General features: G+C 36.0%; 1 protein-coding gene across 1 annotated transcript in view; it reads right to left on the reverse strand.

Annotated features, from left to right (window-relative positions):
* pcx (pecanex) overlaps positions 1–22,239 on the reverse strand; it is a 621,557-nt gene that overhangs the window by 436,471 nt on the left and 162,847 nt on the right. The window contains exon 8 of the mRNA XM_090398640.1: positions 2,085–2,234. Within this exon, the coding sequence (XP_090254766.1) occupies positions 2,085–2,234 (150 nt within the window). The remainder of the gene's footprint in view (positions 1–2,084; positions 2,235–22,239) is intronic.

A 22,239-nucleotide genomic window follows, 5' to 3' on the forward strand; every position in this document is an offset into this window, starting at 1 on the left:
TGTATCATGATGATTCGAGCCCGCCATCAAAATAAGGATATTACGACTGCTGCCCAATGCTCCCTGAATACAGTAAAAACAATCAGGCATGAACTAGAGACTTGCAATGGTGACTACGAGGATGTAGCAAGAAGAAAGATCCCTAGCAGACGATCTGATTGCGTTCGTACAGCAGAATTCCTCGCAAATCTGCAGGAACAGGTGTTGAAGAACCCTGGCATTGGAATTCGGGCTTTGTTCGTGGAGTTGCTAACTGTAGTCAAGCCCTGGATAACAAGGGTAGCCAATGGTAGGCCGTATGTATGGCAGCAGGATTCGGCCCCTTGCCACACCTCTGGGAAAAGTCAAAAATGGTTGTCTGAAAATTTCTACGACTTCACCAGTCCAAATGTTTGGCCTCCAAACTCCCCAGACCTTAACCCCATGGATTATTTTGTATGGGGCGCAGTTGAAAAAGACACCAATCTCACTTCCAGTAATACAAAAGCCCAGTTAATGGATAAAATTAAAACAGTTTTTGCGGCCCTTCCCAGGGAGACTGTAGCATCAGCTTGTTCGAGGTTCCGAAGCAGAATTGAAGCTGTGATCGATGCTAATGGTGGTTATTTTGAGTAAATCTTGTTGATAGTATTGTAATTAAATCTGCCTGTAATGTTTTTTTGTCAATTCATTAAATTTAATAGATACAAAGAAGATTTTCTTTTTCCTTACGAAACTGTCAAATTTATCCCGAACACCCTGTATATGGTACAACAGAACCAGGTATCTTTGGATGAGGAGTAAGACAAGGCTGTTCTCTGTCACCAATTTTGTTTAACATGTATTTCGAAGCAATGTTAAAAGAAGCACTGGAGAATTCAGAAGAAGGAATAAAGATTGGAGGCAAACAAATATTTGCAATAAGATACAGATGACAAGGCATTATTATGAAATACTGAAACAGGACTACAACATCTGTTGAACAGATTACTGGAATCATATATCAATTATGGAATGAAAATTAACATAAGAAAAACAAAGGTAATGAAAATAGCAAGGAAAGAGGCAAATATGGATATCAGAATAAATGGAGAAAAATTGAATCAAGTAAAGACATGTAAATATCTAGGAAGTGTGATTAGCAGTGATGGAAGATGTAAAAGTGACGTAAAAGCAAGAATAGCGATGGGAAGAGATGCCTTTAATAGAAAATGGAATTTATTCAGAAGTAAAATGGATAGAAACCTAAAGAAAAGACTAATAAAATGTTATGTGTGGAGTGTTGCCCTTTATGCAGCTGAAACTTGGACATTGAAGAAAGAAGAAATTAAGATTTTGGAAAGCTTTGAGATGTGGATTTGGAGAAGAATGGAAAAAATCAAATGGACTGATAAAATAACTAATGAAGAGGTCTTAAAAAGAGTAGAAGAAGAAAGAAGTTTGTTAAGGAGGATAAAAAGAAGAAAGGGAAACTGGATCGGACATATTCTGAGAGGGAATGGAATCATAGATACCATCGAAGGAAAAATAGATGCGAAAAAGACCCAGAGGAAGTGTAAGGAAAAAATGCTAGATGACATACTGAATGGAGACAGGTGCATAACCTTGAAAGAGAAGGCTCAGAACAGAAGAGAGTGGAAGGAAAGTTTTTGCTACTAAGAGAAGAACCTGCTCAGTTGCAGAATACTAAGAAGATGTGGTAGACTGGCTGGCCCAATGAAATGACATTATGTCACGAATAAATGAAGCAAATTCTTGATATATTCTCCTTTTGTTTTTGTTCTTCAATACTTGTCCTAATAAAATGGATGCCCCAATTAACTGGTGGACCACTAATAGAATCTACCATATAATTTCTTATCAGATATAACATGCTACACTCACTGAAGAAAAACTTGCTATAGGCAGAAATTATTTACAAAACAGTTATACTTATAATATTATCTGATTTAATCTATATAATACAGTATATAATGTAAAAAAGAGTAGCATGGCGCTTAAAAAATTTATCTTAATGAAACTTTGTAACCTGATGTTTACCATGATAATTTAAGAATAAATTTTGAAATCAAAAGATTTTGTCCCAAGAAGAAGGATATACTTACTTTTCATATCCAGTTCATGCTTTAACCTGAGTAATTCTTGTTCACATTCTCTAGGATCATTTTTATTAAGAATTTCAACAAGCCTCTGGCTTAAAAGTCTCCTTTCTGATCCCCTTTGTCCTATGCTGCTTGTGTGTGACAAACGTACACCTGATGAGGGAATATAACTATATTAAATATGAAACCATAAAAAAATTGTAAGTTATTTCATGGCTATATGAATGGAACTCTGAATAGTGGGTGCTTAATGTAACAAATGAGGGAACATTTTATAAAATTTACAAAATGCTTAAACACCAGTCCAGGTGTACAGTTTTTCATTTTGTCCCCTCACTTTTATTCACAAAATCTCAATTCTAGACAATGTACGTGAAATAAAATTGTCTCATGCCAAATTGTCATAAGTTTAGGAAGAGACCTTGATCTCTAGCAACATATGATAGTACAGTTTATTTACAAGTGTCATTGGGGTTTAGAGTCCATGTGGTTAGCCTAGTGGCTATGCGCTTCGCAACCATATGCCTGGGGAAGGAGAGTGTCCTAGATTCGATTCCCATTGACGATGTGAGGAGCTTAAGGATCTTTCTCAGCCATAGCCAAGTTAGCCGGTCTTGGGCATGAACAGCAGGATCCCCTCCCCCCCACAGTTTATCTGGGGTTTTTATTCTGTGAGCAGGCAAACTGCCCCCATGAACACACATACTACAGTCATAGGATATAGTACTTAACTCCTCATTAGGAAGGCTCAACCAGTCCTAAGGGGTGGTCGAGGAATGGGGGAGGGGAACCCCACACAAATAAATAAATTGGGGTTCAGAAAAGAGTTCCTCAATCTGAGCTCAAACTGTATGAACAAGAACAAGAACACATAACATCATCCAGCATTGTTCAACGTCAATAATGTTTTATATCTGCATTCTGTTATTTGAGTTTTATGAATAGCCAGACGGTTATGATTTATATTTATTAATTCTCTTGTTTAAATTTTAAGTTATACTATTTACCCCCTTTAAATTCTACGATTTACAGGAACTATTATTTCAGTATTTTGTATAACTAATAAAAAATGTGGTGTAATCACCAAAATATGTCTTTTGAACCAATTAGCCACAGAAGTCTACGCCTGCAATTACAAACTTACGGTGAGTGCTTTTGGCATAAAGTTATACAACTAGAGAAAGTATGCATTAAACATCTCAACTTCATTAATCATCTAATTTTCCTTATCCGATGCAGAGATAACGAAATCATCCCGAAATTCATCAAAATCAAACGCATATTCCATACAAACAAGGCCTCCAGAATTTATGATAAAATGGAATTAGCTTTTCTAAGAGAAAGAATTACAGTCACTAGAGCTGAATTAGCATTAATTAGTAATAACGCTTTTTCTCTTCATAATGAACTGGCCACATTTCTTCCATCCTACCTATGGAACAACATCGATAGTTACATTTAACAAAGCAATAGCGATCTCAGAACAGAAGAGACATACATTAATTCATAAGTTCAACTTATTCCTTCAGAAGAAGGAAATACATAAAAAACAACTAGATCATTCAAAAGTAGTTATTAATCTTTCTTCGAGAATCCTAAAAAATAAAAAAATAAAAAATAAATAAATAAAAAAAAAGAGAGAATAACCTTTTACTTAAGGATTTTAACTTCGCCTTAACCCCACGTTTCCTACCAAAAATTGATATCATAGCACAAAAAGAAAAAGGAATTAGAAATCTACCGGACAACACGGCAGATCTTATCTGTATAGAAAGTACAGCTTTACTATTAAAAAGCAGATAACCTCGTAGGAATCTACCTTACAATGAATACGTTTGCCTTAAAAAGTTAAAGGATGACAAAAATATTGTCATAATAAAAGCGGATAAAGGCAAAACAACTGTCGTTTTAAATGCTACAGAATATGATAACAAAATGAAAAGTCTCCTGGAAGATACAAACACCTATAAACTCATAGACAGAGACCCGACTTGGCATACACACAAAAAAACAAATGATCTAATAAAAAAAGTGCCTCTGGACGGAAGAACTTAAAAAATACTTACAATCAAAATATCCTTTGATACCAAGAATATATGGTGTTCCAAAGATCCATAAGACAGATATACCTTTAAGACCAATAGTAGATGGAAGAGATTCACCGACTTCCAACTTGGCGAAATACCTCACCAACATGATCTCACAACATATAGGAAAAACATCTTCCTTCATAAAAAATAGTAAACATTTCATAGAAAAAGTGAAAGATATATATATTGGTCCAACAGACATCTTAGCAAGTCTAGACATTATCAGCTTGTTTACAAACGTCCCAAGAGAAGAAATTTTGAATCTCCTAGACGACCTCTTCCCTCCGGACATCTTGAATCTTTTTAAACATTGTATAAACAATACTTTTTTCACCTATAAAGACAGAATCTGGGAACAAAAAGAAGGACTGGCCATGGGTTCATCATTATCACCGGTATTAGGAAACCTATTTATGGAAAAATTTGAAAACAATGCTCTTAAGAATTACCATAAAAAAACCAAAAATATGGCTACGCTACGTGGACGATATTTTCATCATATTCAATGGAACAACAGATGAACGTATCAATTTCAAAGATTATCTCAACAATTTGCACAACACCATAAAATTCACTTTAGAACAAGAAGAAAATAAAAAACTTCCTTTTCTGGATATTCTATTAGAAGTTAATAAAGAAAGTAAACTCTCGTTCTCAGTATATAGGAAGCCGACAAATACTGGAAGATTTCTAAATGCAACTTCACACCACCATCCTTCACAAAAAATAAGCTTAATTAAAACTCTTCGAGACACAGTATACAATATCTCCAGCACACAAGAAAGATGTAATGAAGAACTAAAATACTTAAATCCTCCAACAGAATGGATATGAAACAAAAACCATCAAGAGAATCCTTAAAATGCCTTCAGCTAACAACACAATAAAACAGAATTACAAAAACGCAATCTCGCTTCCTTATATCAAAAATGTTACAGATAAGCTAGCCAAATTAATGAACAAACACAACATAAAAGTAGCCTTCCTTCGTATGGAAAAAATCTCAAGATTCCAACATCCACCAAAACCACCTCATCATCCTCTTAAAAAACCAGGAGTCTACAAAATCCATTGCTCATGCGGGATTTGCTATGTAGGACAGATAGGAAGATCTGGAGAAATACACATGGCTGAACACCAAAAAGACGTACAATACAAAAGAGAACAAAAAAACGGGTCTTGCTTTCCATACCACTTCCACTGAACACGATGTACTCTGGCAAAAAAACGACGATGTCATACATAAATAGAAAACAACAGTTATATAAGAAAATTTAAAGAAGCTGCTAATATGCTAAAAACCCAACCCGATGCAATAAAAATCAAGGTTTTAATTCTCCATCAAGTGTGGTCAGCTCTAATAAAAAATTTACCTCAATCTGAGCTCGGACTGTATGAATGAGAACAAGAACACATGACATCGTCCAGTATTGTTCAACATCAATTACGTTTTATATCTGCATTCTGTTATTTGAGTTTTATGAATAGCCAGACGGTTATGACTTGTATTTATTAATTCTCTTGTTTAAACTTTAAGTTATACTATTTACTCCCTGAAGATGTAAATCCTATGATTTAAGAAACTTGTTGGGAACTATTATTTCAGTATTTTGTAAAACTGAATAATAAAAAATGTGGTGTAATCACCGAAATATATCTTTTGAACCAATTAGCCACAGAAGTCTACGCCTGCAAAGAGTTTATTGTAATTTTTATTTTATTTTATTTATTTATTTTTTTTATCACTAGAGGGCAGGCTAAGAAAAAAGATTAGTTAACAACATAGATGTAATTTACTTGTATAGAGTGCAACAGCATGTAGCTTGTTCTTATACACATGTATCCTTCTGAAGATGACCTCAATACAGCGGTCAAAACGTAAAGTTATTATTTTATTATTATTAATCAGTAAAATAATCTTTTCAACATGTGCGTTTTGCGTCCCTAAATTCATAAATATGAACTTTACAATATGATGACACTATCAAGAAGGAAATAGGTCTTGACCTCCAAATACCTCCATAAATCTAAACCTTACCAAACTCACTACAAAAAAAGAATCAAAAGAAATGCTCAAAGAAAAAGGCCTAAATAATATCAACCTTCTTTCATCCTCCAAACAAGTTATTTGTTATACCGATGGATCGTCAGACACCGATGTGATTAATGGAGGCGCTGGTGTTCTCCTTCTACTCCCGAAAGGGCGAAAAACTTTTAATAAAAGTTGGATCTGGGAGAATTGCTTCCAATTTTACCAGCGAACTTAAATAAAGCACTCGGAGCCTACTTAAAATTGTCATCATCTCAACAATCTGAGGGAATTATAATTTACAGCAACTCAAGATCAGCTATGGAGGCAATCAAAAATGGCAATACCAAGCTCACACAAGACACCCATAAACTCTTAAATCAACTAAAGTGTTTAGGAAAAAAGTTGCATTTTACAATGGATTCCTGCTCATGTAGGCATTGATTACAATGAAGCAGCTGATAAATTAGCAAAAGAAGCCAGAGAACTCAACCAAGAAACTCACATGATAACTCTTGCTGATGCTAATGCACTAGCAAAAGCTAAACTAATTTCACTGAAATCAGTGATACAACATCAAATTCCTGAAATCAATGCTGACAGAAAGACCTCCACCACGATAGCAAGACTACGAACAAGGCATTCCTCTATAATGCCCTGTTCAATACAGATGATACGAGAACATATAGAAACTGCAACAACTGCCCCAATACTGAACTGACACCCACTCACATCTTTACCTATCCAGCAATTACAGCAGCTTTGCAGGAAATAGATCTTAGTCCTGAATAACAGCTCTATACAAACAAAATCATCAACATAGCCAAAGTAGTTCAAGGAGCACATGGAAACATCTAAGACTCTTCAAAGGAAAAGACAACAACAAGAAGTCAGGTCATATTTTTTTAAGATTTTGGTTTAACTTTTCAGAGGTGCCCAGGATAGAGGGAATGGTGATGGATTTAGTACAAATCAATCACAAGATTTTGGTTAACTTTTCAGAGGTGTCCCAGATATAGGGAATGGTGATGGATTTAGTGTAATATTTGTTATAAAGGGGGAGTGTGTGGTTAAATGGTTTTAATATTTTTTGAAGATTGTAGCCATTGGCTAAGAAAGCGTTAAGGATGTGGTTTAGTTCAGTGGTTAGGGAAAAAAAAAACACACTATATAATAGGACAAAATTAATATGTTCAGATGACAATGCCCTACACACTGAACTAAACCACATCCTTAACACTTTCTTAGCCAATGGCTACAACCCCCAAAAAATATTAAAACCATTTAACCACACCCCCCCCCCCTTTATAACAAATATTACACTAAATCCATCACCATTCCCTATATCAGGGGCACCTCTGAAAAGTTAAACCAAAATCTTAAAAAAATATGACCTGACTTCTTTTGCTGTTGTCTTTTCCTTTGAAGAGTCTTAGATGTTTCCATGTGCTCCTTGAACTACTTTGGCTATGTTGATGATTTTGTTTGTATACCAGTTAACCACAATCCCTCACCCCTCTTCATAACAAAGATTACACTAAATCCATCACCATTCCCTATATCTGGGGCACCTCTGAAAAGTTAACCAAAATCTTAAAAAAATATGACCTCACTTCTTGTTACAAACCATATAAAAAACTGGCATCCCTTATCCGCTCAACCAAAGACCAACCACTTCCCCTAGACCTACCTGGGGTATACCACGTCCCTTGCAGCTGTAAACTGTCCTACTTTGGCCAAACAGGCAGGACAGCAAATGTCAGGATTTTGGAACACAAAGACTACATCCGGTTTCACCATTACAGCTACTCTAGGCTTGCAGACCATGCTCTGGATGCCTGCCACAGAATAAGTTGGAAGAAAGCCACGGTAATACACCACAGCAAATTTAAATATGAAAGACTGTTCATGGAATCAGCCTCAGCTCTAAAAAACTTTCCAAACCTCAACAAATTTGGGTACATGAGACTGCCCCAAATCTGGGAAGCTTGCATCTTGAGAACTTCAGCCCAACAGCCAAGACAACCCAATATAGCCTGCTAGGGGGCACCTTTAAGACTAGGAACAACAGTAGTTTCTCTCTTCTGCTTCATTTGCTTTTTGTAGTGCCTGTGTGCATGTGTCATTGTTGTATGTTCCCATGAAGATGGTAATGTGACATTGCTGAAATATAGGAGGTATTTATTAAAGTTTCTTTTAATTAATATTCCAGTATATGTTGTAAATTCCTTAAATAATTTAGTAATCATAATTATATACAGTTCCAAGGATTCAATATGGTTGAAGAGTACAGAATTTTTTCCATGATTCTGTTTCGCATTTGTAATTTTGGACTGATAGGTGTACTTGGCTTTATAGTAGCTCTGTGTTCTAGTATATCTTAAATCTTGATTATTGAATGTTCTTTGATAGTTGTCTTGGTGCATTTACACATTTTTTTTAGGACTGTTCTTTGTTTCACCAAGGTACTGATTTTCTTCCATGGATGTTTAGCTTCTTGGTCGTTCTGGGTGTTTGTTTGGTTGCTGGATTTTTCCAGACCTGATGAAAGCACAGAAGCAATGAAGTCTATATGGGCTCGTGCTGATGCCCAGATGGCTAGATTCTTGTCTGAGCTGTTATTCATTGATCCCGTTAAAATGATGTTCTGAGATTAGGCATGCAAATTTTTTTTAATGCTTTTACAAATATGTCTAGATTGGTTTTGTTGATGAGGTACTTGATGTTAATGCGATGGTTTGTGTTGTGTATTCCATTTAAATTTTTGTTACTGAACAGCTTTCCTCTTCCTTGCATCTCCATTTAGAAACCCCGGGTAAAATAGAGTTGTTTGCTATTGCCAGATCAATGAAGCTGCTTCCTCTGGCATTTTCAAATGATGGGGTACTACAGTCATTGTTTAGTATAGGGAAAACTCTTCCAGATTTTTACCTCTACTGTTTGCTCTCGTTAAACTATACAACTGAATGGGCGTCACTATCCATTCCAAGAATTAGGCCGTGATTGATAGTAAGATCCACGATGTTGCCCATTTTTTCTAAGTCATATTTTATGTCAGTGTGATAGTCTAGATACAAACTTGCAACAAATATTTTGATTCAATGGTAAGTAATTTCAATAAGTATTGAGTCCTCGTTGCTGTACTGAGAAATTAATATTGCATCAACTTCAGGGTTGACTACAAGCATTGCAGCTGTCTTTCTGATCCTTTGGAAAATATTTCATAATTACACCTGGAAAGCCACATATTTTGTTGTTGATGTTGTAGGTTTCTAGTATGAATGTTAGTGTTATATTTTTTCTATTTATGAGTTCTGTTATTTACAGCCTTGATAGAGCATTCAAGATCTATTTGAAGGCATGCAGGGGAAGTAGCATTGTTTCTGCTAACTTATTATTGTTTTCCATAATCTATGTGTGAATTTTGAGCTGTCTATAGTAATTGCATGTCAGGCAGTCTTTGCTTAGTGCCATGCGTCTGTAGTTGTTTTTGATTTTGGCATGCCTGTTATGATTTTGGCAATTTATACATCTTGGACTCATTTTGTGGGCACTCACTGAACTGGTGTCATTAGAGCAGAATAAACAGTTGGTTTTTACCCTACAGTCTCGTATATGATGGTAGAACTTAATGCAGTTAAAGCACCTCAGAACACTTATGTAGTCTGTGCAAATTTTAGAGAAGCAGATCTCTCAGATCACGCTCTTAACACCCTACATCAAATTGAATGGAAAAGTACTTGTTTTTTACATCATACAAAAACCTGGTATGAATGGAAATTTAAAGAAGCCTGTGAATTTTTGATTAACCACCCTAATCTTAACAATAATGGTGGCATAAAAATCCCCAAAAGTTGGATGGCATACATTCACGCCCACTTAGTTTTCCCGCAAACCCTGACTTTAGGACTCTAAGCAATTTTTCAGCTTTTATTGGCACTATCCATACCGGCTTGTTGTAATTTATATGTATACTTATATAAGTAATTTTTTTTGTGTGTGAACATATTGCTCTCCAGCTTAATTTAATTTTGTAACCTAATAGATGATGATAATAATAACAGGACTCTAGCTTTGATGTAGTAGGGTTTTTCCCCGTCAGAGGTCAGGCCAATAGTTTTAACAGTTGATCGGTAACTTTAGCATACCATGTAGATTGTAGTGCAGCTTGTTTCTTTGTATATATACGTGCATACTCCAGATGATGATCTTAATGTGAAGGTCAAAACACTGAGTGTTTATTGTGGTTTATATTAAACTAAAGTTTTACTCTAATGCAGTAGTTGTTTCCATAATTTTCATGATGCATTCTGATCACTATGTAAGTATGAAGGAAAGGGCTCTAATCCATAAAAGTAAACCTATGTCGCACTTGACCATAGCTTAACTTACTGAAAACATTTGAAAAAACTAAGGTAAGGATATCTACTAGGAAAAACATCATAAACAAGCTGACAGGCACAACTTGGGGTTGTAATACCTCAACTCTTAGAATAGCTGCCCTGACTATAGTCTTCCCTGCTGTAGAGGATTGTTTACCAGTTTGAAGCCAAAGTCATCATGCAACTCTTGTGGACATACCACTTAACAATGAGAACCATCTTTAGTACCTTATGATCTACTCTTCCCATGGTTACCTGTTCTTTCTCACATTACTTCTTCATGCTTCAGAAGAAAAGAAGCTATCCTCAAATAAATATATAAAATCAGAAATAATATGCATCTTCCTATTCATCAAGATGTCTCTTCATCTCCAGCATGCGAACTTGCCTCCAGATTGCCCATATTGCTAGTAGAATTCTAATATGATGGTTCCCCCAGGACTTGTGAAGACAACTCTGGAATAAACTACAAACAAGTATTTGATCACAGATCCAAATAGAAAACCACCAGGATTCAATCTACCTCGACGCCTCTGGAGTCAGTTAAGCATATTTAGGACTGGACAAGGTCAATGTGCCCACTTATTAAATCTGTAGGGAATTTCACAGTGATCCTTCTGTGTGTGTATGGTGTGCTGTGCAGACTATGCATTATATTACTGATGACTGCCCTATACACTCCTTTCTTGGAGGCCTCAGGAATTTGTATTTCCTCTCAGACAGTGCCCTCAACTGGTTACTGAACTGTCAGTCTGTGTATATAGTTTTGCTCAATAGTTTCTTATATTTCCCCCATATGCTAAATTAATAAAATCAAATATTTTAAGGAATGAACATCAGTCAAGCTCTTATAATAGTTGTAAAAAATTTCTGCTGACTACTTGGATATAAATTTGCCCATCATTTATCTCTAAATGTTAGTTGGGTTCAACAGTCATCTGCAGCATCCAAAATCCATCAATGCCATATATCTTTATTATTTATGTATATATAGTAATTACATATGCAAAGTGGATACTAGAACCAACATTATTTCAAAGCTGAATGTTTGTAGAAACAATTAAAATTTCATAAGTTGATCAGAGAGCTTACAAGAATACACTCCTCAGCATCCCCTAGTTGCCTTAATTTGGACTACTTAAAAGACATGCGCACTGCCCAAGCTTCCAAATATTCGCTTTTTATTAGTGCATTTGATAAAGGTTTTACTGGCCTGACAGCTTTTTCAAATTGGTTGGTTCTCTTCAGAGACCAGGCAGACCTTAAGAGAGCAAAAACTCTCATTCAGTACTAAGGAAATCGAAATGTCAGAGGAAAGCATTTTTCATAAATGAACTCTCAGTCAGTGCGTAAGAGTAATAAAAGGCAAATATATGGACGCTTGGGCAGCGCTCATGTCTTTTAAGTAGTACAAGCTATGGCAACTCAGGGTTGCCGAGGATTGTATTCTAGTAAGCTCTCCAGTCAACTTACAAAACTTTAATAATTTCTACAAACACTGATAATATATAGTAATGTTTTGTGTAATCCCAAATGCAATAGTGTACAAGGTTAAACTTTAGGTGATTTAACTGGACAAGGATAAGAACCTCCTTGATAAATCTAACAGCTAGAGCAGTGATTAAGATAATTAGAATCCAGTCAGAAGAAAATGAAGCAGTGTTCCATACTAGTAGAAATACACATGCCAATCATGTCAATAAAATAAAATCCTACAAAAGACCTGGTAGCTTAATCTTTCAAAATAATTAAATGCATATTTCCCTCAGTAAGATGATTACTGAACATATTTGGTCCAGTTAACAGATTTTCAGCAAGCTCATATATTGCTTTTAGTGGAAACTGGGACTGTAAATGCAAAAGTCATATTTCCCACATTCAAGAAGAAAAATGAGGTATCACCTTATTATTAAATACTCAAAATGAGAAATAGTTGTGGAAAGCTTTTCCACTTGGGTACAATATATATAATGCTTGACATGAAACTACATTCTTGTTTTAATTCTATACCAAAGCATAAGTATGAAGTCACCTTCACAACTAGCGTGGTAATGAAGTTAATGCATCTTAACTAATGCACAATGCTTTCTCTGGATTTCTCCACCAATTCCAGAGTATTCTGAGACTACACACTTTGGTTTGTCCCCATCCTCCTATATAAATGACTTCTTTGCGATGCAGCTCCTCTTCATTTGACAAACCATGTAAGTATTCTTTTTTCTTTTCCGAACACTGTCCCAAATTTATCAATCTTAAATTACTGACCTTACATTTGTATTGGTGTACCAAATACATTCTTAAAAATTTGTGATGGTATCCAGAAGAAAGTAATCTAGTTAACCGATGATCCCTCTCTCATACTCATTCACAAGCATCCTATTTCTGCTTATGCCTTGTCTACAGGTATTTTCATGGATACTGATTTGCCAAAATAATTTTCAACATTTTTTCACTTTCCTCTAAACCTGTTCACTTTTCACTAAACCTGTAAAAACTTGAGCTGCTGGTGATGATCAATTATTTGTAGTCTGGCTTCAAACCTGTTTCTCATCACTCTGTTCTCTTAACACTTTCATTGCCAAGCTGAAAATTGGAATTTCGTGTGGTGGCCAAATTTTTTTTTATTTTTTTATTTAGTTAGTGATGCCCACACGATAACGCGTGATCAGCCGTTTGGTAAGAACTCGCATCACGCAATATCGTTCATTGCCAAGCTGAAAATTGGAATTTCGCGTGGTGGCCAAATTTTTTTTATTTTTTTATTTAGTTAGCGACATCCACGAGATAACGCGTGATCGGCCATTTGGTGAGAACTCGCATCACGCGATATCGCTTGATTGGCAATAAACATGTTAAATGGCCTTTCTCACACTGTGTTCCCCACTGAGAACTATAACCTCCATCCATTCATAAGAGACAGGTTAATGACATATCCACACATGCTACTAATATGCAATAGATATTGCAACTTCTTGTGTGCATGGTTAACATGTATTCAAAAAAAAATTAAAATCATGTATGTGGATTCTTTTATTTTCTTCCAACCCTATAAAAACTTTGGCTGCTGCTGGTGAAATATTTGCACTCCAGCTGCAAACCTAATGATGGGTCCACTATTCATCATTCTGTCTACCCCATCTCTCTTAAAGAGTGCCTCTAAGAATAATAACTGTCATCTGTTCATAAGAGATGAATATATTAGTGACTTACCAACACATGATACTAATATGCTATAAGTAATGTATCTTATGTGTGGAGTTAATATAAAAAAAATTAAAATCAAGTGTGTGTATGTTTCTTCTCCCCCCCCCTTCAGATTTCTGGAAACAAACACACACACACACACACACACACACACACACACACACACACTCTGCTTGGAAAGAATTCAACAGCCATCCCTATGTGCAAGGTCTATTGTGTACACGTTTGTAGATGGTATAAATTGGAGTAATATGATGCTCCCAAGTCAGTGCAACTATGAGGTGAAATAGCTGCAAGAAGGAAACTGATAGAGTTTGAAAGAGGCATTATGTTAAGCAGCTATACTGTAGACCCATCTGTTTGTCGAACTTTATGACAAACTGGGCCATCCCAGGTCAACAGTCAGTGATAGCATTCTCAGATGGAAGTGCAGGAAATCAACTGCAAGTGCCACCTGGAATGGACAACCCACCACTCACTGAACATGACCATAAGGTGCTATGAAGGATAACATGTAAACTCTGCCACCATTCGCCGGCTGACATGTTGAATGCAGAGTTCTGGGCATTGACTGGAACAGGAATATGCACAAAAATATTCAGAACTGAGGCTCACAACATGGGTTTCTATGATAGGACTGCAATATGCAAGCCCTACATTACCCGAACCAACACGCAGCATCATCTTCAGAGGTGCAAAGAGCATGTACTGTGGAACATGCAAGCTTGGAAAGCTGTGTTATGTTATAGAGCAATGAATTATGCTACACCTTCTACTGAGCATGCATTCTCTTTCTTGTATTCATCAGCTGCTCATTTCATATCACAGTAGAGCATATACTATAATTTCTTCTTTATGAATGTGGGAATGATGTCGTGAGAGCCAGGTATCAGAGATAACAGAGAAGTTTCAGTAATGGTGGACTGGATACATTTATTAGCAGAGCAATTGACTTTCTTTTCCATTTGATGATTATCTCATGTGCTTAGAATAAAACACTTCTACGTGTATTTTAATTCCAACAATGTAGAACGGTATGTACATCTTGCCAATTCTTGTTGTTGCTAAATTGGAAAATAATTCCACTGGTGACTTAAACAATGGGGCACAATTAGGATTAACAGCCTTGCTAGTCATTACTAATAGCAAACTTCGAGTATTGCTGCTATATTTTTCTTATAATAGAATATCGTTTTAACTTGCTTTACAGTTAATTGCAGTTGTAATTTTTGTGCTCAAGGCAGATGTTAACAGATCTACCGGTCTGTCCAATGTAGGCTAAACTACAGGCACAAGGAATTTATACACTTTAGGAAGTGCAACAAGATGAAGTTGATTATTAGAGAACAAATAAGTGGCTAGCTGAATGTGTGGTATCCAAGTGGCATGGAGACTATATTTTTGGAGAACTTTAAGTATCTTTTCCAACTATAGCCTAAAATTAAAGAATGCTGAATAGTTTTATTTTGATCTGTATTTGGTTGTAAGAAGGATGGGAGGAGATATACAGTATTTTATTATCATCATCAATTTCCTGATATGAATCCTCAAGGGATATTCAGGCTACTATGATAGCACTACATGATTAAGTTTACATTAGTATTAATCTCCTATCCACAATTTTACTCCAAATTAGTGTATTACTTGCCAGCACTACAATATTTCATATTTAACATTTTGTGGTTCTAAGGCACTTCTTACTAAATCAATCCACCTAGAACTTGGTCTTCCTCTGGGTCTTTTTCATGCCATATTGGCATCAATATGGCTTGAAAAATCTTTCCTCACTTATTCTATTTAAGTGGCCATACCATCTTAGATTGCTTTACACATTCTTGAATGCTAACAACATCAAGTTCCTTTCTAAAATCTTCATTTTTAATATGATTCTGTGTCAATGTCTTCTTCAGAGTTTGCTCCCAAGACTCCAATGTTTGGTTCTTGTTTTCAAACTGCTTCAAATTTTCTTCAATAATATTTGTATACTTGAGTCTACAGTTTACCTGTAAAAGCTGCTCAACTTTAATTCTTTTTAAAACTTTCTTACATACTTTTCTTTTCAATGTAATATCCATTTTAATCTTGCTTAAGTAATTATCACTTTTAATTTTAAATCTTCTGTACACTCTTATATCTTGAACCAAAATGAAGATATCACCATCAACAATGACACAGTCAATGAGGCTTTTTTTAGTTCTTATGTCTTCTCTCCATGTTAACTTGTGCACATCTTTATGTTGAAACATAGTGTTAGTAATGTCTAGTTTGTGTCCTGAGCAGAAGTCCAGTAAATACTTGCTATTAATATTAGCTTTGCCCTTTTCTCCAAATTTTCCCATAAAACAAATAAGTTTTATTGTCCATTTCACTTTATTTTGAAGTGTACAGTAGTGTATTAAGAGTACTTTCACAACACTTTTAGCTAATGATTACAACCCGTTTCCATAAATTAATGAATAAAAAGAAAAATTACTGTAACTCAAAACCCTGGATGATGAATTTTTATGCAATAAAATTCAAATGGGCACACAAAGTCAATGGTCTAAAACAAGAAGTCAAAATGGGATTGTCAATGTGCTTCAATAAAGAAGCTAGTCACCCCTTACAGCAATACAGCACTCACAACGATGTTTCATACTGTTTATAATGGTGTACGGGAGCTCAGTTGATTGCAAAGCTCTCTAAAGTCCCTGAAGGTTTTGGAAAGGAGAGAGAGAGAGAGAGGTTGAGAGCAGAAACATGTCTACCTTGAGCATCCCAGAACATGCTCAATAGGGTTAAGGTCAGTAGACTTCGCTGGCCAGTCCATATGAACGATACTCTTTTTTGAAAATGTTGGTCCACAAACATTGTTTGATGAGGACAAGCATTATTGTCTTGTAGAATAAATATCTCCCCTAAGGAGTCTCTCTCTCTGTCTCTCTAAGTTGCAGCATTTATGGTTCCATGGGGAATCATGTACACATCAGTGCATCGAACCATAGATGCCTCCCGAAACTTTCACACTATCTCCACCAGCTGGACCCAAGATCAATGGAAATCAGCATTGTTTATGGACAAGTCCCAATTTCTCTACAAAGTGATACCAGGCATGCTCTGTTCATGAAAGGGAGGGGGGGGGGACAACATGTTACTGTTTCTTTCCAGATCAGAGCACGCCTGGTGGTATGCCCTCGCTTTGTAGAGCAAATTGGGACTTGTCTGTAAAATACCAATTCCCATTGGTCTTGGGTCCAGTTGATGTGTAGCCAAGCCCTTTTCCTGTATTCTCTCCTGTGGTATGGGGATAGGGATGAGCAGACCTTGCAGGTGAAATACAAAGTATCCTTCAGATGGTTTAAATAATAATTAGACGGGGATAGCTATACAGCGGCTCTTTATGGCTATACTCTCACTCTACTTATAGATATTATATTTTCAGGTCAAGAATCCTAACTGTATTACAAATTCACATATTAAAAATCAAGAATGTAAGTCTTTGGAGAGAAGGAAAATAGTGTCATCCAAAGAGATGTTAAGTCGAAGCTGACCATAGTATCAGGAACTTGTAAGGAAATATCTATGATCATTTCTTGCAATTGTTTAAAATTTTTGATAAATGATCTAATGACAGAATTATTATACAGTTACTAAATAACACTTATATTAGGAAAATGTTTATTAACCCCGTTTTTACGTTCCCGCAATTTACGTTTTCCTGCCATTTACGTCATTTTCCTTTGGTCCCATCTTAAGGCCTATTCTTACGATATATTGTTTTCCCACCATTAACAACTCGATGTGGACATTATTTCCCGTAATTTGCGTTTTTTTCTCGGGTGGCAATACTGATTTTTCGAATCGATTTCTGCAGACATCTGCGCATGGCGCAGATGGCATTGCTTTCGCTGTAGTTTTGTTTCCACCATCACGGCGACTTGCACGTTTGCAGCAGTAATGTAGTGATGAGCGATACCGTGATTTTTCAATCACAGTACGAATTGATATTGCAGAATTTCTGCTACGTAATTTAGCATGTGAAAGTTGCTTTCAAGTTGCGGTGGTGGATTATCCATGTTAATGGTAGAAAAAAGAGAGAAAATGTATTTCGGTAGAAGAAAAGATGGCAATTCTGCGACGTGTAGATTGGCATGCCAGAACAAGTGTGCATTTAGTAAAAGATCTTTAACTCTCTGTGTCCATTTTGAACACGATAGTAAAAAATGGACACAGAGAGTTAAAGTGGTGGATTATCCATGTTAATGGTAGAAAAAAGAGAGAAAATGTATTTCGGTAGAAGAAAAGATGGCAATTCTGCGACGTGTAGATTGGCATGCCAGAACAAGTGTGCATTTAGTAAAAGATCTTTAACTCTCTGTGTCCATTTTGAACACGATAGTAAAAAACAGGTCAAGCATTGAACTCAATGGAAAGCAATTTGGCGCTATGTCAAAAAAAACGAAAAGCAAAAACAATCAACAATTAAAGATATTTTTAAATAGATAAATGTAATTAAAAATTCATTTATTTTCAGTTATTATATTTTGTAATCTAGTATGTAGACATACTAGCAGTAAGTCATCTTTTAGCCTTTTTTAATTTTTTTTTTTACACTTCCTGCTATTTACACTTTTTTTCCATCAGTCCTGTGAAAAGTGTAAAAAAGGGGTTTTGCTGTATTTGTAGAATTTTTGACTAGGTTTCTTAGCATTTGTTAATACAGTTGAAAAGAGATAAACATAATAAGAACAATACTTAAAATTGCAAGCACATGACAACATATGTTAATTTATTTCTCTGAATTTTAATAGTTTGTGGACAAAGTCATTCTCCTGCAGTTGATAGCATATATTATATTGCTTGTGATTTGCAAGCATGTGGGATCGTGTGATTGCAAATTTCTGATATCATGTTCTAGCATGAGGATGTACACAAATTCACATGAAAAACACAACAAATAATAAGAAAAGTCACATAGCTGTGCTACTCTTGGTGATATCTTCAAGCTGATTCAGGACACAAGAGCATACAGAAAATTTGAAATAGAAAGCGATCATTTAGTTTTGAGTAGGATAAAATGAAAACTCACTGGTTTCCGTAAATTAAGGAACAAAGAGAAAAATTACAACAATTCTTGGGAGAAAAGGGGAAAAAAACATATAAAAGTCAGGTACCTTATGTAAAGAGTGACACTGAGTCTGGCTATCATATACAAATGAGTGACACTGTCACCAGTATATGCAAATGAGTCACAGCATAAAAGCAGGCATTTCAGAGTGGTTTTCCATTTTGTGTGTAGAGTGAGAACAAGACATTTCAAAATAAATAAAAATAAATCAGCTAATGCCTTTATTCCCTTATAGGAAGTAGGCAAGGCCTTTACACCCTATCTAGCTTTTTTGATAGGGTGTAAAGGTGGGCAGTTTTGACTGAGTGGGCAGTTCACTCTCCACCGGTAGCCAATCAGAGATAGCTGGCCCATGTCTATCACTAATTATAGCAGTTACCTATGAAGAGGCTGGAAAACAAGTGCTGCCATCTCTTCATACCTAACCCTAATAAGATATGTTACTGTCTGAAATAATGTGGGCACTACGGTCAATTTTATTGAGTTCACGGGATGAAAAACCCACTTGCCTGTGCCAGAGATTGACTAACTCGGGAACCGGTCGAAGAAAGGCTTAGAAAAAGTTCCTCCAGTTGCCGACTAGACTTGAACTTAAGTCAAACTTCGAGCGACCAAGCACCATTTCCACTGAGCTACACAGGCCTTCACTTAAACTAAGAATTCGGGTAATGAGCCACCATAAGACTACAGGCTGGCCAAAGCCAGATAGAGGTAGCTAGATGGTTGTATGTGAGTTGTTCCATGGTTCATCATTGTGGAACCAATTCCAACAGTCTCAGACAACATCCTGGAGATAAGGAAGGACATGAGCTACAACCTGCAGTAAGTGACTGATATCTCTGATTATCTGCTCGCCAAAGGAGGAGTGCTAACCTGAATCAGCTATGACCTTGCATCAGCTACAGGAACATTGGTGTCTACTTCCACTTTGTGCAGAAGGCTTCATATGGAAAACCTATAGAACAAGTAAAATACATTACTCCCATCTAAGGTTTTAATGACCTGCGATCAACCCAGGTCCAAAAATATTAAATATTAAATTGCAAATTCCAGAAAAATTGGTGTGCAATTTAAAGCTTATTCATAAGCTTTAAATTGCACACCATTCTGAGTAGCATGATTAAATTTTGAAGCATCCCACTACATCATGCCCAAGACATGAATCATCCCTTTGTCCAATGTATCCACACTTACTGCATATACTAGCCACCTGTTAGTCACTTAGTAGTTGCCTTGGATCGACTGTTAGGGTATTGCAGTGCTTGTGTTCAAGTAAATCTTATTTTACTTGATAATGGCCACAAAGTGCAAGAGTAGTGATGCTGGCAATTTGGATATGCCAAAGAGAGGCTATAAAGTACTTCCTTTAAGTGAAAAGGTGAAAGTTCTCGACTTCATAAGGAAAGAAAAAATCATATGCTGAGATTGCTAAGATCTACAGTAGGAACAAATCTAACTGTTTGTGAAGTAAAAAGAAATTTTTGCGAGTTTTGCTGCCACACCTCAAACTGCAAAAGTTATGCCCACAGTGAGAAATAAATGTAGCTAAAATGGAAAAGGCATTCACAATTTATGGGTGGAAGACGTGAGGAGAAGATGTGTTCCAAGTGCCAGAAAGCACTGAGCCTACACAAAGACTTCAGCAAGGGATCCCCTGAAATGAGTGACACCAAGCCATTTACTGCAAAATAAGGGATGGTTACACAGATACAGGAATAGGTTTAGATGAAAAATATAAAAATTACTACAGAGGCCGAGTCTGCTGATAAAGAAGCTACTGCCATATTTCCAGCAGAGTTGAAGTTGATTAAAGAGAAAGATTACCATACAAAGCAAGTCTTCAATTGCAATGAAACCAGACTCTTCTGGAAGAAGATACCACTTAGAACCTACATTCATAAAAGTGCAAAGGAGGCATCTGGACATAAAACATGGAAGAACAGATTAACTCTGGTACTATGTGGCAATGTTGCAAAGCATATGATAAAGCCAGGTGTAGTGTACAGAACAAAGAACCCATGCACTCTCAAAAATAAAAATTATTTGCTTGTGTTCTGGCAGCATAATCAGAAAGCATGGGTGACAGCCATTTATTTTTTTTTTTTTTTATGAAATTTATGGAATGGTTCCATCAATGCTTCATCCCAGAAGTGAAAAAACACTTGGAAGAAGAAGGGTTAGAATTTAAAGGCCTATTAATAATAGACAATGCACCTGGCCATCCTGAATCTGTTTGCTATGAAAATGAAAGTGTCAAGGTGTTATTTTTACCTCCAAATACAACCTCATTGCTTCAGGCCCCTTGACCAGAACATCCTTTGGTTTGTCAAGGCCAAATACACCTGTCTATGTGATCCCAATATGATTATATGACCCTATATGATCGCATTCGATCAGCAATTGATGCAGACCCTAATCCGGACACAATTTGGTGTTTAATCATCATCATCAAATTCCTGACATGTACCCTTAAGGGGTGTACAGGATATGATAGTACTACATGAAAAATTTACATTATTACTAACTTCCTATCTACAATTTTCCTCCAAATCAGTCTGTTACTTGTCAAGACTCCAACATTATCAGATCTTATATTTCTATCATCTAAGCCACTTTGTACCATATCAATCCACCTATATCTTGGTCTTCTTCTGGGTTGTTTTCCTGCCCACCTGGCAGAGAATACCTGTTTTGCTAATCTTTCCTCACCCATTCTGTTTAAGTGACCCTACCACCTGAGATTAGCTCTGCTAATGCATTCCTGGATGCTGACGATGTCAAGTTCTTTCCTAATATCCTCGTTTTTAATATGATATTGCCATTGATGCCATCTGTTCACGCCTATAATCTTTCTCAGGACTCTCATATCTGCGGTCTCTGGTCTTTGGTCAAATGTTTTACTTCTGACCCAGCTCTCAGATCCATAAGTTAAAACTGGTTTGAACGCTGTCTTGTATACAGCTAATTTAGTGTTCTGACTAATTTCTTTCTTATTCCATATAAATTTATTCAATTGACATCCTACCATACCAGCTTTGTTGATTCTGTTGTCTATTTCCATATTTAATTTACCATCTTTACTAAAAATTGTGCCTAAGTAGCTGAAATGTTTTACTTGTACCATAGGTTCTACGTTCACAATGCAGTTGACATTTTCAACGATTCTGCCTATTTTCATTGTCTTTGTATTTTTATTGCTGACCTTCATACTATATCTATTACGACAGTTATTCAATTTAGTCAGGGAATCTTGCAAACTTGTAACGGATTTATTTAGAAGTATAACATCGTTTGCATAAAGCAAAGAGCTGACATTAACATCTCCAATTCTGATATCATGTTTAAT

This window comes from Typopeltis vanoorti, chromosome 10 (assembly GCF_054136105.1).
Source record: "Typopeltis vanoorti isolate ZY-2024b chromosome 10, IOZ_Tvanoo_1.0, whole genome shotgun sequence".
In the NCBI taxonomy this organism is placed as follows: Eukaryota; Metazoa; Arthropoda; class Arachnida; order Uropygi; family Thelyphonidae; genus Typopeltis; species Typopeltis vanoorti.